The sequence below is a fragment of the Loxodonta africana genome, chromosome 19 (genome assembly GCF_030014295.1).
Source record: "Loxodonta africana isolate mLoxAfr1 chromosome 19, mLoxAfr1.hap2, whole genome shotgun sequence".
Taxonomy (NCBI): Eukaryota; Metazoa; Chordata; class Mammalia; order Proboscidea; family Elephantidae; genus Loxodonta; species Loxodonta africana.
The window spans coordinates 67,770,309-67,784,976 of NC_087360.1; the positions used below are offsets into that span (position 1 = coordinate 67,770,309).

Consider the following 14,668-nt stretch of genomic DNA (forward strand, 5'->3'; position numbering starts at 1 on the left):
GTGGGAGATTTCTCATGCATAGGCCCCTCCCTGAGTGACAAGGTCAGCATTTAGTTTGATCTGTTTTATTGTCTAGAACAAGGGGAAGGAACCCGATTTAGCCTTTTCTTCTCTTAAAGCTATGAATCAGTAAATTGTGGGCCTGATGGAAAACAAATTGACTGAAGCAACAGGGAAGGTTAACATGGCCAGATTCTAACTGGTTGCCTTTTAGGCTATGTGGCCATCAGACTATTTGAACTACAATGACATTTTTTTTTTCCCTTTCATGACTGAATGCCACATTGGCATTGCCACCAGTCTGAAGAAGTTTCTTGCTGTCACCACAGAACACTTAAACAACGAGGATCCAGGCGCTCATGGCCAGTAATGTTCTCTCTGATGTGGTGTTGTGTCTGGGAGAAAAGGAGATGTCATATTGCTTGACTGTGGCCCATTTGACAAGGAATAAAGTGGTAAATGGAATCAGCAGGCAGGAGATGACTCAAGAGCAGGCAGTGCGACAAAAGCAATGGACAAACAAGATGATCATGGAGTCCAGCAGACACATTTCTAAATTAGTACAACTGTCTGATGAAGATGAAGGTGCTGGTCTAACAGACTGAAACGTTAGTCTGCTGAGCAACACTGCCGGGTCTCCACAGAGAAGCATTTTTTTTATTGCGGCATGTCTTTCATGGAATGAACAAAACTTTAAATAAATCACAATTACTTATTGCTTAGTATTTTGGATAATAAATTCTTTAGTTTTATCAGTACCTCGCGGCCTTCAAATGTGCATTCTTCAGACAGTTCCAATCGCATATACATTCTTTCTCCTTAACAATAAATTATTCTTAAAAAAAGAAAAAAGGAAAAGATACATAATTTTAAAGAAAAGGAAAACCCAAAAAAAAACATATACTTTGACATTTATCTTAAACTTATATGAAAACAACTCTCTTTATATGTTAGATGCTTAAATATAAATAATAAAGGACATTATGTTATTTACAATGTTATACAGTAAGTTGAGAGAGTAAAAAGTGACATTAACTCATAAAGACAGTAAATGATTTAAGAAAACATCCAAGTAATGTACAATATGTATTTACAAAAGAATATATAATAGAATTTGTGATATGTGGCCATTTCCTTTTGTCTGCGTTTCTTTGCAGTGTTTCACGGGTCTTTGTGGGATCGAAATCTCTGTGGCTGGTGGGATGTAGCCAGTACTAAAAGGTAAGACCAAGCCTTCCTTATTTTCACCAACGTGAACCATGCACCTTGCAACCCCAGACCAAAAAAGGAATCATTACTGAGCAAGTTACCCTGGATAAACTCCACCCATCTCACGACAGTCACACTGAAACAGTAAGAGGTGACACACTGCTGTTGTGGAGTACATTTGCATACAACCCAGGCAAAGCGCCATTTTTTAGAGAGAAGGAGGCTGTCCCGGCATTCTTCAAAAAAAAAAAAAAAATTAAGTCATACCAGGCAAGAAGGGAGAGGGGAACGGAAAAGGAATCTAGAATGATTAAAGGAATTTTGCACATATTATGCTCCACTGCATACCCCTCAATGGGATTACGATTTGGGGCCCAGGAAACAAAACAAAGTTGCTTTTTAAACTTCTGGGCACTTTCCATTACCATAAAACCCAAGATAGCTTGAGAATGTGGCAACTCAGCGTCACAGAGTTGTTCCTGTGGACACAAATCTGTTGCCAAGCGGGCAGCCTTGAGCAGTCAGCTGGCCTTGCTTGTCAAGGGAAGCTCTTATTCTATAGACAAAAGACTGTCCCAACTAAAATGCCACCTCTGTGAGTGACCAGACTCAAGTTGAAAGAAAATTTCCTCTTGGCCTAAATTTTCTTATGTACTTGCCATTTGAAAGTTTACAGCAATTTTCAAAATGAAGAAAATGTTGTTCATTGCTCTCAATAGAAGATGCTATTTTGTTCTTGAAATTCTTCAGAAGGGGATATCTGAATACCCCAATGCCCAAAGACTCTGAAATCAAAATTTGTATTTTAATAAATGGTGGGAATTTTTTAAACTGAAATGGTCAAAGGATGAGGGAAGGCCTTCGAAGGCAATATTCAAGTAATTTAGAGAACCAGTTTGGGCTGACTGTTCTCTCCCACCTGCCATGAGCTTAACTCATTGGCACAGCATTGGGATATCAGTGCAGCACTTGCTATTTGCCAGCAGCTCTTCTGTGGAGGTTAACAAACTGGGATACTGCGGAGCACAGAGAAAGTGGCAGGTGAACAAAGAAGGAAACCTTGGGATACCACGTACTCACAGCAACTTCGGGACCTGAAGACAGGCACCCCTATAGATCACAGAAACATAGGAGCTCAATGGTATGACTCATGCCCAGCCTGCATTTGTCTTCTAAGACCTCTTTGCATGTCATTTCTTCCCTTTTATTTTTAACTTAGAGATCTGGTGAAGAAATAGATGCCATTCACCTGCAACAAGAAGCAGGTACTCTCACTGACTTCATGCCTGACACTGAACCTCCTGCTAACCTGTTTCTCACGGTGCCACATGGCTCCTAGAAGACTACTTGGAACCTCAGCAAAGCTCCAGCCCTGATTTCACAGATATCAAACCAACCAACCCACAGATATCAGGCAGGGGATAAAATGGATCCTATGTTTTGAAAAAAATTTCTCTTATTTTCCCGGTACCAGCACTTATTTAAATATTAATACCTACTAATATTTTTAATTCATATTGTAAATTCCTTGGATTTACAATTGCAAGAGAACGTAAAAAGTTGAGGACCAATCTTAGACTTGCTTTGTGACAATAAAGCAAAAATTAAGAGAGAGGGAAAAGGGTGACACAGGCTGTAAATGAAGAGGTCAGAACACAGGTGGGGGTCACTTTTGCAAGCAAAGGTGCGATCTTCCCAACACTATGGACATTTCCTGATGGACCGTCACTCATGGCAGGTTCCTAGGAATCATAAACAACATGCACATTGGCCATTCCTGACAAAAATGTTCATGCATAGTTATGACCTAGTCAAGGCAACAGTGAAAACCAAGAGAAAAGTATCATGGAACAGAGGTGTGGTCAACAAAATGGTTTAACATTTCAACCAAATCACACAGCTGTTCTCCACCCGTGTCTTCTATGCATTCCCTCCTTCACTCTACAACAGCAATATTTCCCTAGGATGTCAAGTTGCCACCAGGCACAGTCACCACATTGCACGCTTGGACTATTTCAGACCAACTGCTGAGTGTGCTGTTTAGGTTGGGCTTTTGGTGTTAGCTCATGCCTCTTCTGGAGCCGAGAAGACACAACTAACCTCCAGGTCCAAAATCAGTGAAAAAGACAAGTCAGAAATGATTGCACCTTTATCAGCCACGGTTTGATCCTCATCTGAATGAGCTGTGGTATCATCCCCCAGAGACAAAATGACACCGAGTCCTCTTAGCAGGTGCTGGATTTACCGGGTGGCAAATCAGAACCCATTTTCCAAGCTATCCCTAAAATGGTTGTTGCATTTTGTCCAGAAACCTAAATCAAAATAAAGGAAATGGTAGCTCCTTTTAGTAGGAGCATGCTGTCTTCTGATTAATAATACAGTTTTTTTTTTTTTAAATCACAGTATTACTTTCTTCCTAATATTTAACATGACGTAATGCAGTTTCCTGCTGTAATTAATAGTAGCATGCTGTTGGATCTACTATTATCTCAGAGCCCAAATGAAGCAAACCTTTGGCTGGCAGAGTAGACACAACTCATTTCATATACTGAAAGCAAAGAAAACTCCTCAGGAAAGAGAAGAGTATTTGGATGGATGTGCCATTACAAGTCGTACTGGTTGGGTGTAACCACAAGCAAACAGAGGGACAGTGGCAAGTCTTGCAAATCATACAACCAGTCAACATCATAATGCAATGCACAAGAAGCCAGCAAAACCCGAATGTGGGAGGTTTTGCTGAAATACTGTGGGAAAGCAATCACGGCAACTGTACAAAACTTGCTCTCAACATAACGTAACATAAAGGCACCGTTGATATCGTTCTCGTTTTGAAATACTGTAAAAAATTGCTACATATGGCACATAACACATTTTTACATACATATATTTAATTTATAAAAGTTTTTTTTTCCTGTTTTCTATTTGCAGAACTGCTAAAATAAAATAAATTGTTTAATTTAAGGTGGAATACTTTATTATATAAAATAAAGTTTTACAGGTGAATCTATGTGTTTATTTATGTTTTATACAGCAATAGGGTCTTGGTTAGCAATTACACTAGACAGCCTGGCCTGCAATTCTTCCTGTGTAGAGAAGCGGCCTGCTGGGTTAGTCCTGCACTCAGCCAGGCGGAAGGCAGGGGCTGCCTCGAGACTAGCTGCCAGGGGGTTCTGTATGCCCAGGAAAGGTGTATCTTCACCTACTCTTTCATCTTCTGTTTCACTCTCAGAGTTACTGCTCTCAGAGTTTGTGTTGCCGTCCATTTCCAACCTGTTGGCAATGTGGCCATTGGGCTTGGTTCTTTTGGCCCGCCGGCTATTGGCGAGTTTCTTAACAGGCTCTTGAGCTGGCTCGTACTCTTGGGTGGTTTCATACTCCTCATCCTCCACTATCCTCAAGGGGCTAGGGGGGAGGCTGTTACTCTCATGCGCGGGGTTGTGGTGGAAAGAGTTGAATTGCTGAGGGTGGTGGTCATACTTCTTCTCCCGTGGCCGTGGTGGTGTCACCAGCAGTAGGGGTCTCTCTTCTTCCACGAAGGGGCTGATTGCCATGGAGGGTATGGAGACCGTCATGCTGGACACAGGTGGAGACATTTCCGAAGGGGGTGATTTGGGGGAGCTTGGCGTGTGGAAATCTACAGGTGACATACGAGCCGGGGTGGTCATTGCTGACACATACCTGTGTGAGCACAGAATACCCCACATAAGTGTGGTGGAATAAGAGGCATAGAGCGGGGAGGGTAAGGGGACAGAGTTCATGATGTTATATAATCAGAGAATAAAGAATTTCTATTCACGGTATACATCTCAATTTTTACACTAGGAAATTCAGCACCCTTGGAATCTAAAGTTATGAAGCCAAGAGTTTTCTCACAGAGGCACATGCAAAGATCAGCTGAAATGCCTAGCTCATCAAAGCTTTTGGGGTTTTCAGTATCATCACAATTTAAAGTTAAAGCCTGTGAGCAAAGACAGGGTACTAGGTCCTGGAAAGTTCTCAGTTTTTAAGGGCCAAGGCTCAGGGATTTGGAAGGGAAAGAAGTATTACTTAAATACTATACCTTCCTAAAAGCCAAGGGGTCTTAGAGAATGAAGCCCAAATGGGGAATGGAAGAAGATCTAAGATGAGTTGCTGATAGCTGGATCTGCATGCATTTGGGTCTGTGGGCCTTGTTTCTCCTTAGCTCAGCTATAAGGTTATGTCTTATGAAAAAAAAAGAGCATAGTAACTTAGATTTATTCCTGATAACACTGCAATACATTTGTGTGCGTTTCATTTTTCCATGAAATGTTACTTCTTAACATTCAGTTTGCAACTATCCATCCCAGTGTTCAAGCCATTCAAAGGTAAGCCTAAAGGAAACTTCCGTTTGACTTGTTTTACCATAGTGGAGTCTATGTCCAATCTCCCATTTTTCTCTCTTCCAAAACACTTGGCTGCATCTGTGTTTGGTTTATTTATTTATTTTTTTCTGTCACGGCTCAAGAGTTGGAGGTACCATGTTACCTTACGCCATGTTCTGTCTGACAATGCTCATGAATCTCTCAAGACATTGAGGGCACTGTTTTGACCATATCATGCTTTCTTCCCCCAGAATAAGAAGGACCTAGGGAGGATGTGGCTTTGTCACAGTCACATTTCACAGCTTTTGATAAAAATGTAACGAATGCCTGGCACTAAATGACTCTTTCCTTCACATCAGCATTCACAAAGCCTAATTTGACATGACCTGTGATGACACAGGACACGATCATCTGAACTCTAGACAACAGGAACAGGAAACCTATTAATTTTCTTGCATTTCAGCCATGATTCAGAGAGAGAGGGATGTGAGATCTAGCTGCGTCTAAAATGGGAAAGTGTCTGGGAGATTGAAATATTTGGGGCTTGAGTCTTCAGACTTTTTGTTGTGGGGGTACTTAAGTTCTCTGAGACATGCTAATCCAAATTTAACCAACATATAACAGTGAGTGATTCATCTTTGCTCTACATGATCTCTCGGTTCAGGTATACTTCGTAGTCCTACATAACATTCGGGGTACCCAAGGAAGCCTGCTACAGCAGGGAAATGTCAACCTTTACAGATAAATGTCACATCTAGCAATGTAGGAAGAGTTTGTCCCTAACCTCATTTTTAGTCTTAAAAAAAAAAAAAAAGATTGAATTAGGACAGTTAGATTTCCTTAATACATAAAGTTATAATTACATGAATTTGAGACTAATGTTTTAAACCAATTTTGGGCCCTGTCTACTTTTTCATAGATGGATTGAAGGGTAACCTCCAATTCCATAAAGCTTTGAAACAACATTTTGGGCATAAGGCCCTTGAAGAAGTGATCAGCAGGCTCTATATGGAAGCCAAGAACTCATCCTTTGTTCTAAGTACTTCCCAGTCTATGAGTGAAAGGTCTATCAAAATCATCTTCACCCATGGAGCTACCAGATAAGCAAAGATTACTGGGCATTATGTAAACTCTTAGCAAGTGGACAAAGATTAGACTGAGATGACAATAAGGTAAAAAAACTAAACGAAACAAAACAACCCCCCGACATGCACACACATTATATTTGAAAACAAACAGGTAACAGCTTACTGATGGGGCTAGAAATGCTGGTGAGGTTTAACTCTCCCCCAGCTTAGGTAAAAACGCTAAAAAGAATCCATAACTCAATATCCCTATAGAGCACCTCTTTTTGTTTCCGCTCCTTCGTTCTTTATTTTACCTTTGCTGTTAACTTCCCCCGGGGAATCCAATCTCCCCAGATGCAAGCCCAAACATTTTGGAATAAAGGGGCATAGCAAAAGCAATTATCTGCTTTGACAACCACCCGTGAAGACTGCCAGATGCAGCATACAATATGTGTTTATTCATCCCTTCTTGGAACGTCACAGAAGGGATATTATACGGTGGAACACAAGCAGTTGCTCCCCCATGAAAGTCAGCAATACCATAGCCCTTGATTTGAGATAACTGAAGCTGGAAGGTAAAAAAGAGTTAGCACATGAGAGCATGAGGCCAGCTCAACCACTGTATCAGAGTTTGGATAACTGGCAAATTGGAATTTTAGAAGGGTCCTTATAAATCACAGATTCCATCTCTCTAAGGTTACAACTGAGACCCAGAGTGTGTATAAGCCTAAGATCAGAGCTGGGAACTCCAAGTTGGCTGCACCTTCCACATCAAATCATTCCAGCTCTTTAAGAGTCTGTTGCCTGTCAGCCACTGGGACGATGCGTGAAGCTCAGAAGAAATGCGTTCAGTCACACAAAAAGATGACTTCATCAACTAGGAGCACTCCTAGAACAGGCAAGTGCTGCCCCTTATTCTGTTTAGAGTAGACTTCCTTAGGTGAGACCGCAGGTGCTCACGGGGATTCTCTGACTGGGGTTCTCCTCTGCAGTAGCTTTGCCCTTCCTTCCGTTTTACCTTTCACTATGAGGAGAGTCTCGGTAGTAGTCAGGGGTTTCTCTGGCATGCCTGAGGAAGCTGTTATACTCTCGAGGGCCTCCCATGCCATTGAGCCGTCCTCTTGGGCCCCCAGCTGGGCTGCTGTGCCTACTGTTTTCTACCGATGACATCATAAGTACAGAGTGACTTTCCGAAATAATGCTCTCAGTGTGTCCATTGCTCCAGCTGGGGAGGAAATGCAAGAGGCAAAGAGACTTTTAAAAAATTATATGCAAAAAGGAAAATGAAAGGAAATGATCTGATAAATATTATCAGTGCATTAGCAGCTCACTACAACCTTACTTGATTCTGAAAAGAACTGCTATGAAGATATTGAACCCCCAACCTGTTGGCTAGTAGTCAAGTGCTTAACTGTTTGTGCCATCAGGGACTCTGTTCATTTGTTCACTCATTCAACAAATATTTATCAAACGCCACTATGTACTAAGTATTCTTACAGATTTGGTGTTCCCGAGTGCCTTAGGTTAAGGAAGCGATTTGTCCTATGGGCTATTTTTGGAAGTGTACTGCCACCCTTGGTAGCATGCTTTCAGGTATAGATCGCTGGAGCATTTGTGAGTTTCGGGTTCAGCTATTCAACTCACTCCCAGGTACATTTGCCAAGGCAATGCAGTCTTTGCAGGTAGTCAACTTCTGGGCATTATACGGAATCACAGACAGACTTTTCCCAGTGTAATGAAGCCATTCACTGAGTGGCTAAGCCAATTGTTAGAATGAGGAGTGACAGTCCTGGGGGGTACACATCACTACTCCCTTTTTTTATATATAGAAAAATTGAGGCTCACATTTACATAGCAATTAAGTAGCAGAGCCAGTTGATGTCCACAGTCTGTTTTTGTCCAAAGATCATGCATTTTACTACACCTCACTGCCTTGTAAGTGTCTTGTGTTTAATTCTTAGGTGGTGATAGCAAAAGGCGATGTGCAGACATTCATTCTTACAGAAATGCCATGAATTTCTTTTTTTTTATTCTCGTACCTGTGACTAGGAGTCTGGGTGACCGTAGTGGAATGATGAGCTGTCGAGGTGTAGTGGCTGGTGGAAAAAGACGTCTCTGCTTCTCTCTCAACAATATGCTCACTGGAGATGACATTTTTAGACACGTACTGCTGGATAAACAAAGGCACAAGCTATTCTAGTATACCTGCTTCATAACACATTCCATTTCTCCAATGGCTGGATGGCAAACCCTATCCCAGCCACTGTAGCATTTAGGTTAGATGGATGGAGTTAATGAATTACCCCCTGAATTTGCAAATATATAGATCCTACAATCACAGCCGCATTTGGTCACAAAAAGACCTATTTGTTCTATATTGCTTCTAATTGATAACATGACCAGAATTCAATACAAATATCTGCCTAATATTCATTTTTATTATTGTCGCAAGTCAAAGAAGACTAACAAATATTCAGATGGAACAAAAGCATAGAGATGGTTTGTTTTATTTCATATTTCAAGTCAGTAGAAGAATTGAAAACAAATCCTAATTTTTTGCATCTACCTTTCTTTTTCAGCTTCCCAGTGCCCATGATACCCTAGTAGTGGGACTGAAATCTTTAACTTGTTACCTGCAGTCAGACTAACAACGCTACTGAGAGATCTGAAGAACTCGTGGTGATTACCAGGGTCACAAACTTCGACAAAGCACATAAAATATAAGGGCTTTATATTTAGTGCAAGTACATTCTACTTTATTTTCATCATCAAACCAGAGTAGTTACTGTTGATTTCTTTCAATGAGACAGGCCCACTTTAAAGTTATGTTTTAAATGCTGTTAGTACTTACACCAAATTGAGTTAAATAACATGAGAGTGGATGGGAAGCAAGGAAAAAAATAGTCTCAGATGAAATAGAGCACTTTTTAGTCTGATAATCTCGTGGGCCCTAAAGAAACTCAAAGAATATACAACTTAAATTTATGCTTGAAACTCTACCTGGTTCTCTTAGTGGAAAGGCTATTCCTTGTGGGTCTTCCTAGAAAGTACAGCTAGTTTGCTTTCGAGAAAAGTGATGAGGACACCATCAAATTTGCCATACATAGTGACTTTTTTTTTAGTGACTTACTTCTAGGCTATGTACCACCTCACTTTTGCTTCATGGAAGGTAAAGTAAGTTCAGTGAATGCAACGAAAATAATATTTAACAATAATTGAATGAATACTTGAATGCCACTGGGCTAAGCATTTTATGCAGATTATTGTATTGGATGTTCACAAGAATATTTGAAGGAAGTATTATTTTAAGGCCTGTTTTCATAATGAGGATCTAAAAGCTTAGACAGTCTAAAGGCCAAGTTCACACAGCATGAGCCACGATTGGAATTCAAGGAGTCATTTTACTTCCTATATATTATAACATATACGGAGACAGATTATAGTTGTGTCCACAGTGAATGCATTTATCAACTGTGCAGAACGTTCTGATGAAGCTCTTAAGGGGAGAAAAGCAGCAAAATATGTGAACAACACCACCTGACTCCAACAATCTCCCGGAAGTCTTGCTATAAGAATTGCTGGTAGTATAATAACCACCGACTCTGGACTTGCGTCTATGCTCTATCTGCTTCATAAAAAGTATACCTTTTTCTACAGAATAGAAAATGGTACTGACATATGATTTTCAAGTTTTATCTATAAAAAGCCAAACATTAGAGTGAAATTATAAAAGACAGGAAGACAGATGATGGAATAGAAAGAGCAATACTTCAAAAGCCAGGAGATCGGAGCCTGGCTCCTGCTTGCTATAACTCACACACAAAAAAACAAACAAACCTCATTGCTGTGGAGTCTAACTCACAGAGACCCTATAGGGCAGACTAGAACTGCCCCATAGGGTTTCCAAGGCTCCAAGGCTGTAATCTTTATGGAGGCAGACTGCCACATCTTTTTCCTGAGAAGCCACTGGTGGATTCGAACCACTGACTTTTCCATTAGCAGCCAAGCGCTTTTACCACTGCACCACCAGGGCTCCTTGCTACTAACTAGATGTGTGATTTCTGCTTCTTATCTGTAAAAAAAGGGTGGTTTGGAAGATGATTAACCCCTCTCCAGCATCTGTTACTCCATGATCTAGTTACATTTTAAAAGCTAAGTGCTTGGTAAAGTTTAAACAGAATATTTAAACGATTAAGGATATTTTTAATCTTGAGGGTCTGGCCTCATGTAGAAAGAGCCAGGGAAGAAGAAATCATCGTACTCTTCTAGTTTTGCTACCGAGAAGCACGTCTGCTAAGTCACCTGGCTTTTCTATGCCCCTATTTCTTCCTTTGTAAATCAGAATCAATGAATCACCAGGCACTGTAAAATGTCCCTAATAAAAATAGCTCTCAGTTTTTTTGCTCAGTTATCTGTACTCATCAGTTATAGACTGGAGTATCCTTTATTTCCAAATTACAAAAAAACAAAACAACAGTCCCCGTGTGATTCTTGTGTTTTTAATTTTATTATTTTTCCTTGCTTCCATTCTCCTTCCCCCAGCTGTGGGCTCCCTGCAAAACAAACCCAACATTATTATTCCAACCCCTTAATGAACACTTTTCAAGAGGAAATGTGCTGGTTTTACAGTAACCAAATCCACTGTAAAAAATGTCCCCATTATTTTTTTCCTGGAGAAACTTCAGATTCCCGGAAGCCATGGTGATTAATGGCGACAGCTAAGAGCCTAAGAGCTTTGGAAAATAAACTTGATGGCGCCCGAACAGAGCTGAGATGCTCAGTTTTTTTCCACGGGCCAGAGACAACGTACATTTACCAGCTGAACGTTCTCGGGAGGTGGGTTAGGATGGTGAGGCCCGTTTGCCATGTTCACCATGTTGTTTCGCTCAGAGCGAAGACTCTGCCGGAGCCGGTCATGAAGCTTTTTCCGTTGTTTCCTGGATGTGAAAAAGGGAACAGTTACTTTTCCATTAAGTACACGCCTTAGTACAGCCAAATCTTTCTTCTAGTGACACCTACAAGTAACTCAAAGCTGTGGATGATGACGAGGAAGAGGGAGGTGGGTGTGTTACTTCATCTCAGAAGCTGCCTAGGGCAGAGGTAGAATGACATAACCTTCACAAACAGATTTAAGAAGCAGTATGGGATTCTTTGGAGCCCTGGGGGAGCAGTGGTTAACTGTGGGGCTATTAATCAAAAGGTAAGAAGTTCAAATCCACCAGCCACTTCTTGGAAACCCTATGGGGCAGCTCTACTCTGTCCTGTAGGGTCGCTATGAGTCAAAATCGACTCAACTGCAATAGGGCTTTGGGGATGGGTTTCTTTGGGGGCCCTGGTGGTGCAGTGGTTAAGAGCTACAGCTGCTAACCAAAAGATCAGCAGTTCAAATCCCCCAGCCGCTCCTTGGAAATCCTATGGGGCAGTTCTACTCTGTCCTATAGGGTTGCTATGAGTTGAATCAACTTGATAGCAATGGGTTTTGTTTTTTTAATGGGATTCTTACTGAAATTTAGCTGTGCTGCTGAGGGCTAAGAAAAAAAAGAAGAAAACAAGAGAAGTCAAGTTGTTATTTGGCTAAAATCCCAACTTTCCTAATAAATACAGCTTTGCTTAAATTTTACAGATGGTCATTTGTCTTAGATAACTTGTGCTGCAGAATTGATAAGACTGATTTAATTTATAGTTTTGCATGTGAAGCTCTTAAGAAAATGTAGTTTTGAAGCTGTGCCTTATATATAGTTAGTATGCATGTTTATGTGTGAGGATATGTACACATTTTGCCAGTAGGTTTTGGCAGAACTGTGACATGATCTTATTCTACTCTCACTTTTTGTATAACTAGGTTATGAATATTGAAATATTAAGATTGGATCTAATCAGGCTCATAAGGTCGAGACTAGGAAGGCTTAGTGCTATCACACAATTCTGGCGACACACTCAATCACGGGTATTGAGAAGACACAATCCATGCTCTTGATTTTGTGGCATAAAAGCATATTGTATTCATTTTTCAATACAACGTTTGGATTGTAATAATATTCCTTAGAGGGAGGATGGCCAGACTTCATCTCACATACTTTAGACATGGTATCAGGTAAGACTAGTCCCTGGAGAAGGACCTCATGTTTGGTAAAGTGGAGGGTCAGTGAAAAAGAGAAAAACCCTCAACGAGATGGATTGACAGAGTGGCTGCAACAACGGAATTCAGCATAACAACCATCATGACGATGACACAGGACCGGGCAGTGTTTCGTTCTGTTGTACGTGGGTTTGCTATGAGTTGGAACCGACTCGATGGCACCTAACAACAACACATGGCTGTATTGAAATCACTGATGTAATGATTATAGAAATAAAGAGGTGTTGGCAAGAAAATATATGCTATGAAACAGAAACAAACAAACAAAAAGGTTAATTTAAGAGTGTTGAAACTTGGAGTAGAAGGTATACATAATTGTCTTTGTTAACACAGGGCAAATTTAAGAGCTCCAACAGAGTGGACACAAATCTATTTCAATGTCTTCTCTTATTCTTTCAAAGCACGTTTTGCTTGATTTTCCTCCCATGAGATTCCTTTTTCACATCTCACATTTTGAGAAGATTTGTACTGGTGACCTAATTAGATAGACTTGAAAAATAATCATGATAACTTTTGGAAAACTGCATTTCAATAGCCAGGTGTTGCCTTTATCTCTTAAGTTTCAGTGCAAATTGGACTTGTCCTCAGCAGCAATATAACAAGCCCACCCTGTGCATCTGTCCCTCTTCTCTTAGTGTGTGGTATGTGCACTCACAAACACATGTGCGCACACATGCTCCCATCTAAGCCTGTCACTCCAACCCGACTGTCACTCATGGGGCAGTGAACAGTCATCAGAAATCTTACAAACACTTTCATACAGTTAGGCAGAGGTTTCTAATGTACGTGATGAGGAAAGGATCTTGAAATGGACTGTTCAGAGAACAGGAGGAAAAGTCCCCCTGTCCTCCTTCCCCCTCCCTTTTTTTTAAACAAGCCTAGCTTGTGGAGCCTGGTTTCTGCAAAGCCTTTGCAAGGGATCCCTCTCTGTGCTAAGGAGAGCGTAAGGCATGGAGGAGAAGGTTTACTTGGTTTTGCAGTAGGCCACCACACACATGATGCCAACCACAAGCAGGGCGATGCAGATGCCGGTTATGGTCAGGACCCTCTTCTGGTAGAGCTCCTCAGCTTCTGGAAAGGGATGAGAGCAGATGTCACCACAGGTCACTTACACATGCCCAGACTTAAAACTACAACAGTTGGCATGCTGCATGGCACTGTCCAAGTTCATAAGAAAATAGATACTCGACAATTCGTTACATCTATGAACGTCTCTAAGGTACAACATACTTTGTGCTATACTTTGAGCACCACCAGCAAAGCCAGCTGGGGACATTTATAATAAAAAATATTGAACTGTAAAATTACTTGAACCACAAGCCATAGATACAGAAGATGTGATATGAAACTAGCAAATCACAAACATTAATTATAAAATAACCATTAAGATTTGCCATTTTGGTTTAAAAAAAAAAAAAAAAACTCTTGCAAAGACAACAGGAATCAACACCAACAAAGGAGCTGGGATCGGCACCGCTGCGTCCCTCCCCTGCTGTCTCCTCCCTCCTCCCCCCTTTTGATTTCCCAGCTATTTTATATCATTGCTTTACATTCCAGTGGTCTTTACAAAGAACCACATTTCTAACTAATTTTTTAAAAAAATAAACCAAAAAACATTTGCAAACATGAGCTTGGCTTGTAGTTAGCAGCTAAATCGAGGCAGGATCCCTATGATTTAACCATAAAATGATAACAAAAGAAGCGACATAACTTTACCAGGGTACTGTATCAGAGAAAGTGATGGGTAAGGTGTGTGATGGGTAAAAAAAAAGTCCTGAGCCACAATGAAGACTTGGCCTTTGGAGGCCAATTCTTATTACTTAACCAACTGTCCTTAGAGAACTAATGTATGCATCTGTGTAAAGAAACCACCAGCAAAAATGATGTGTGATTTGGAATAGATGGGACAT

The 14,668-nt window shown here is 40.8% G+C and overlaps 1 protein-coding gene across 14 annotated transcripts in view; it reads right to left on the bottom strand.

Moving 5' to 3' along the window:
- Positions 1-725: 725 nt before the first annotated feature.
- NRG1 (neuregulin 1) overlaps positions 726-14,668 on the bottom strand; it is a 1,186,330-nt gene continuing 1,172,387 nt past the window's right edge. For 11 of the 14 annotated variants that reach the window (XM_064272830.1, XM_064272829.1, XM_064272825.1 and 8 more), the window contains 5 exons: positions 13,727-13,829; positions 11,430-11,556; positions 8,659-8,789; positions 7,638-7,844; positions 726-4,887 (listed from right to left, as the gene is read on the bottom strand). In XM_064272830.1, coding sequence (XP_064128900.1) covers positions 4,233-4,887; positions 7,638-7,844; positions 8,659-8,789; positions 11,430-11,556; positions 13,727-13,829 — 1,223 coding nt within the window. In that variant the 3' untranslated portion in view covers positions 726-4,232. Of the gene's footprint in view, positions 4,888-5,269; positions 5,412-7,637; positions 7,845-8,658; positions 8,790-11,429; positions 11,557-13,726; positions 13,830-14,668 lie in introns of all 14 variants that reach the window. The other 3 variants (XM_023551132.2, XM_023551130.2, XM_023551124.2) reach the window with 2 other exon arrangements.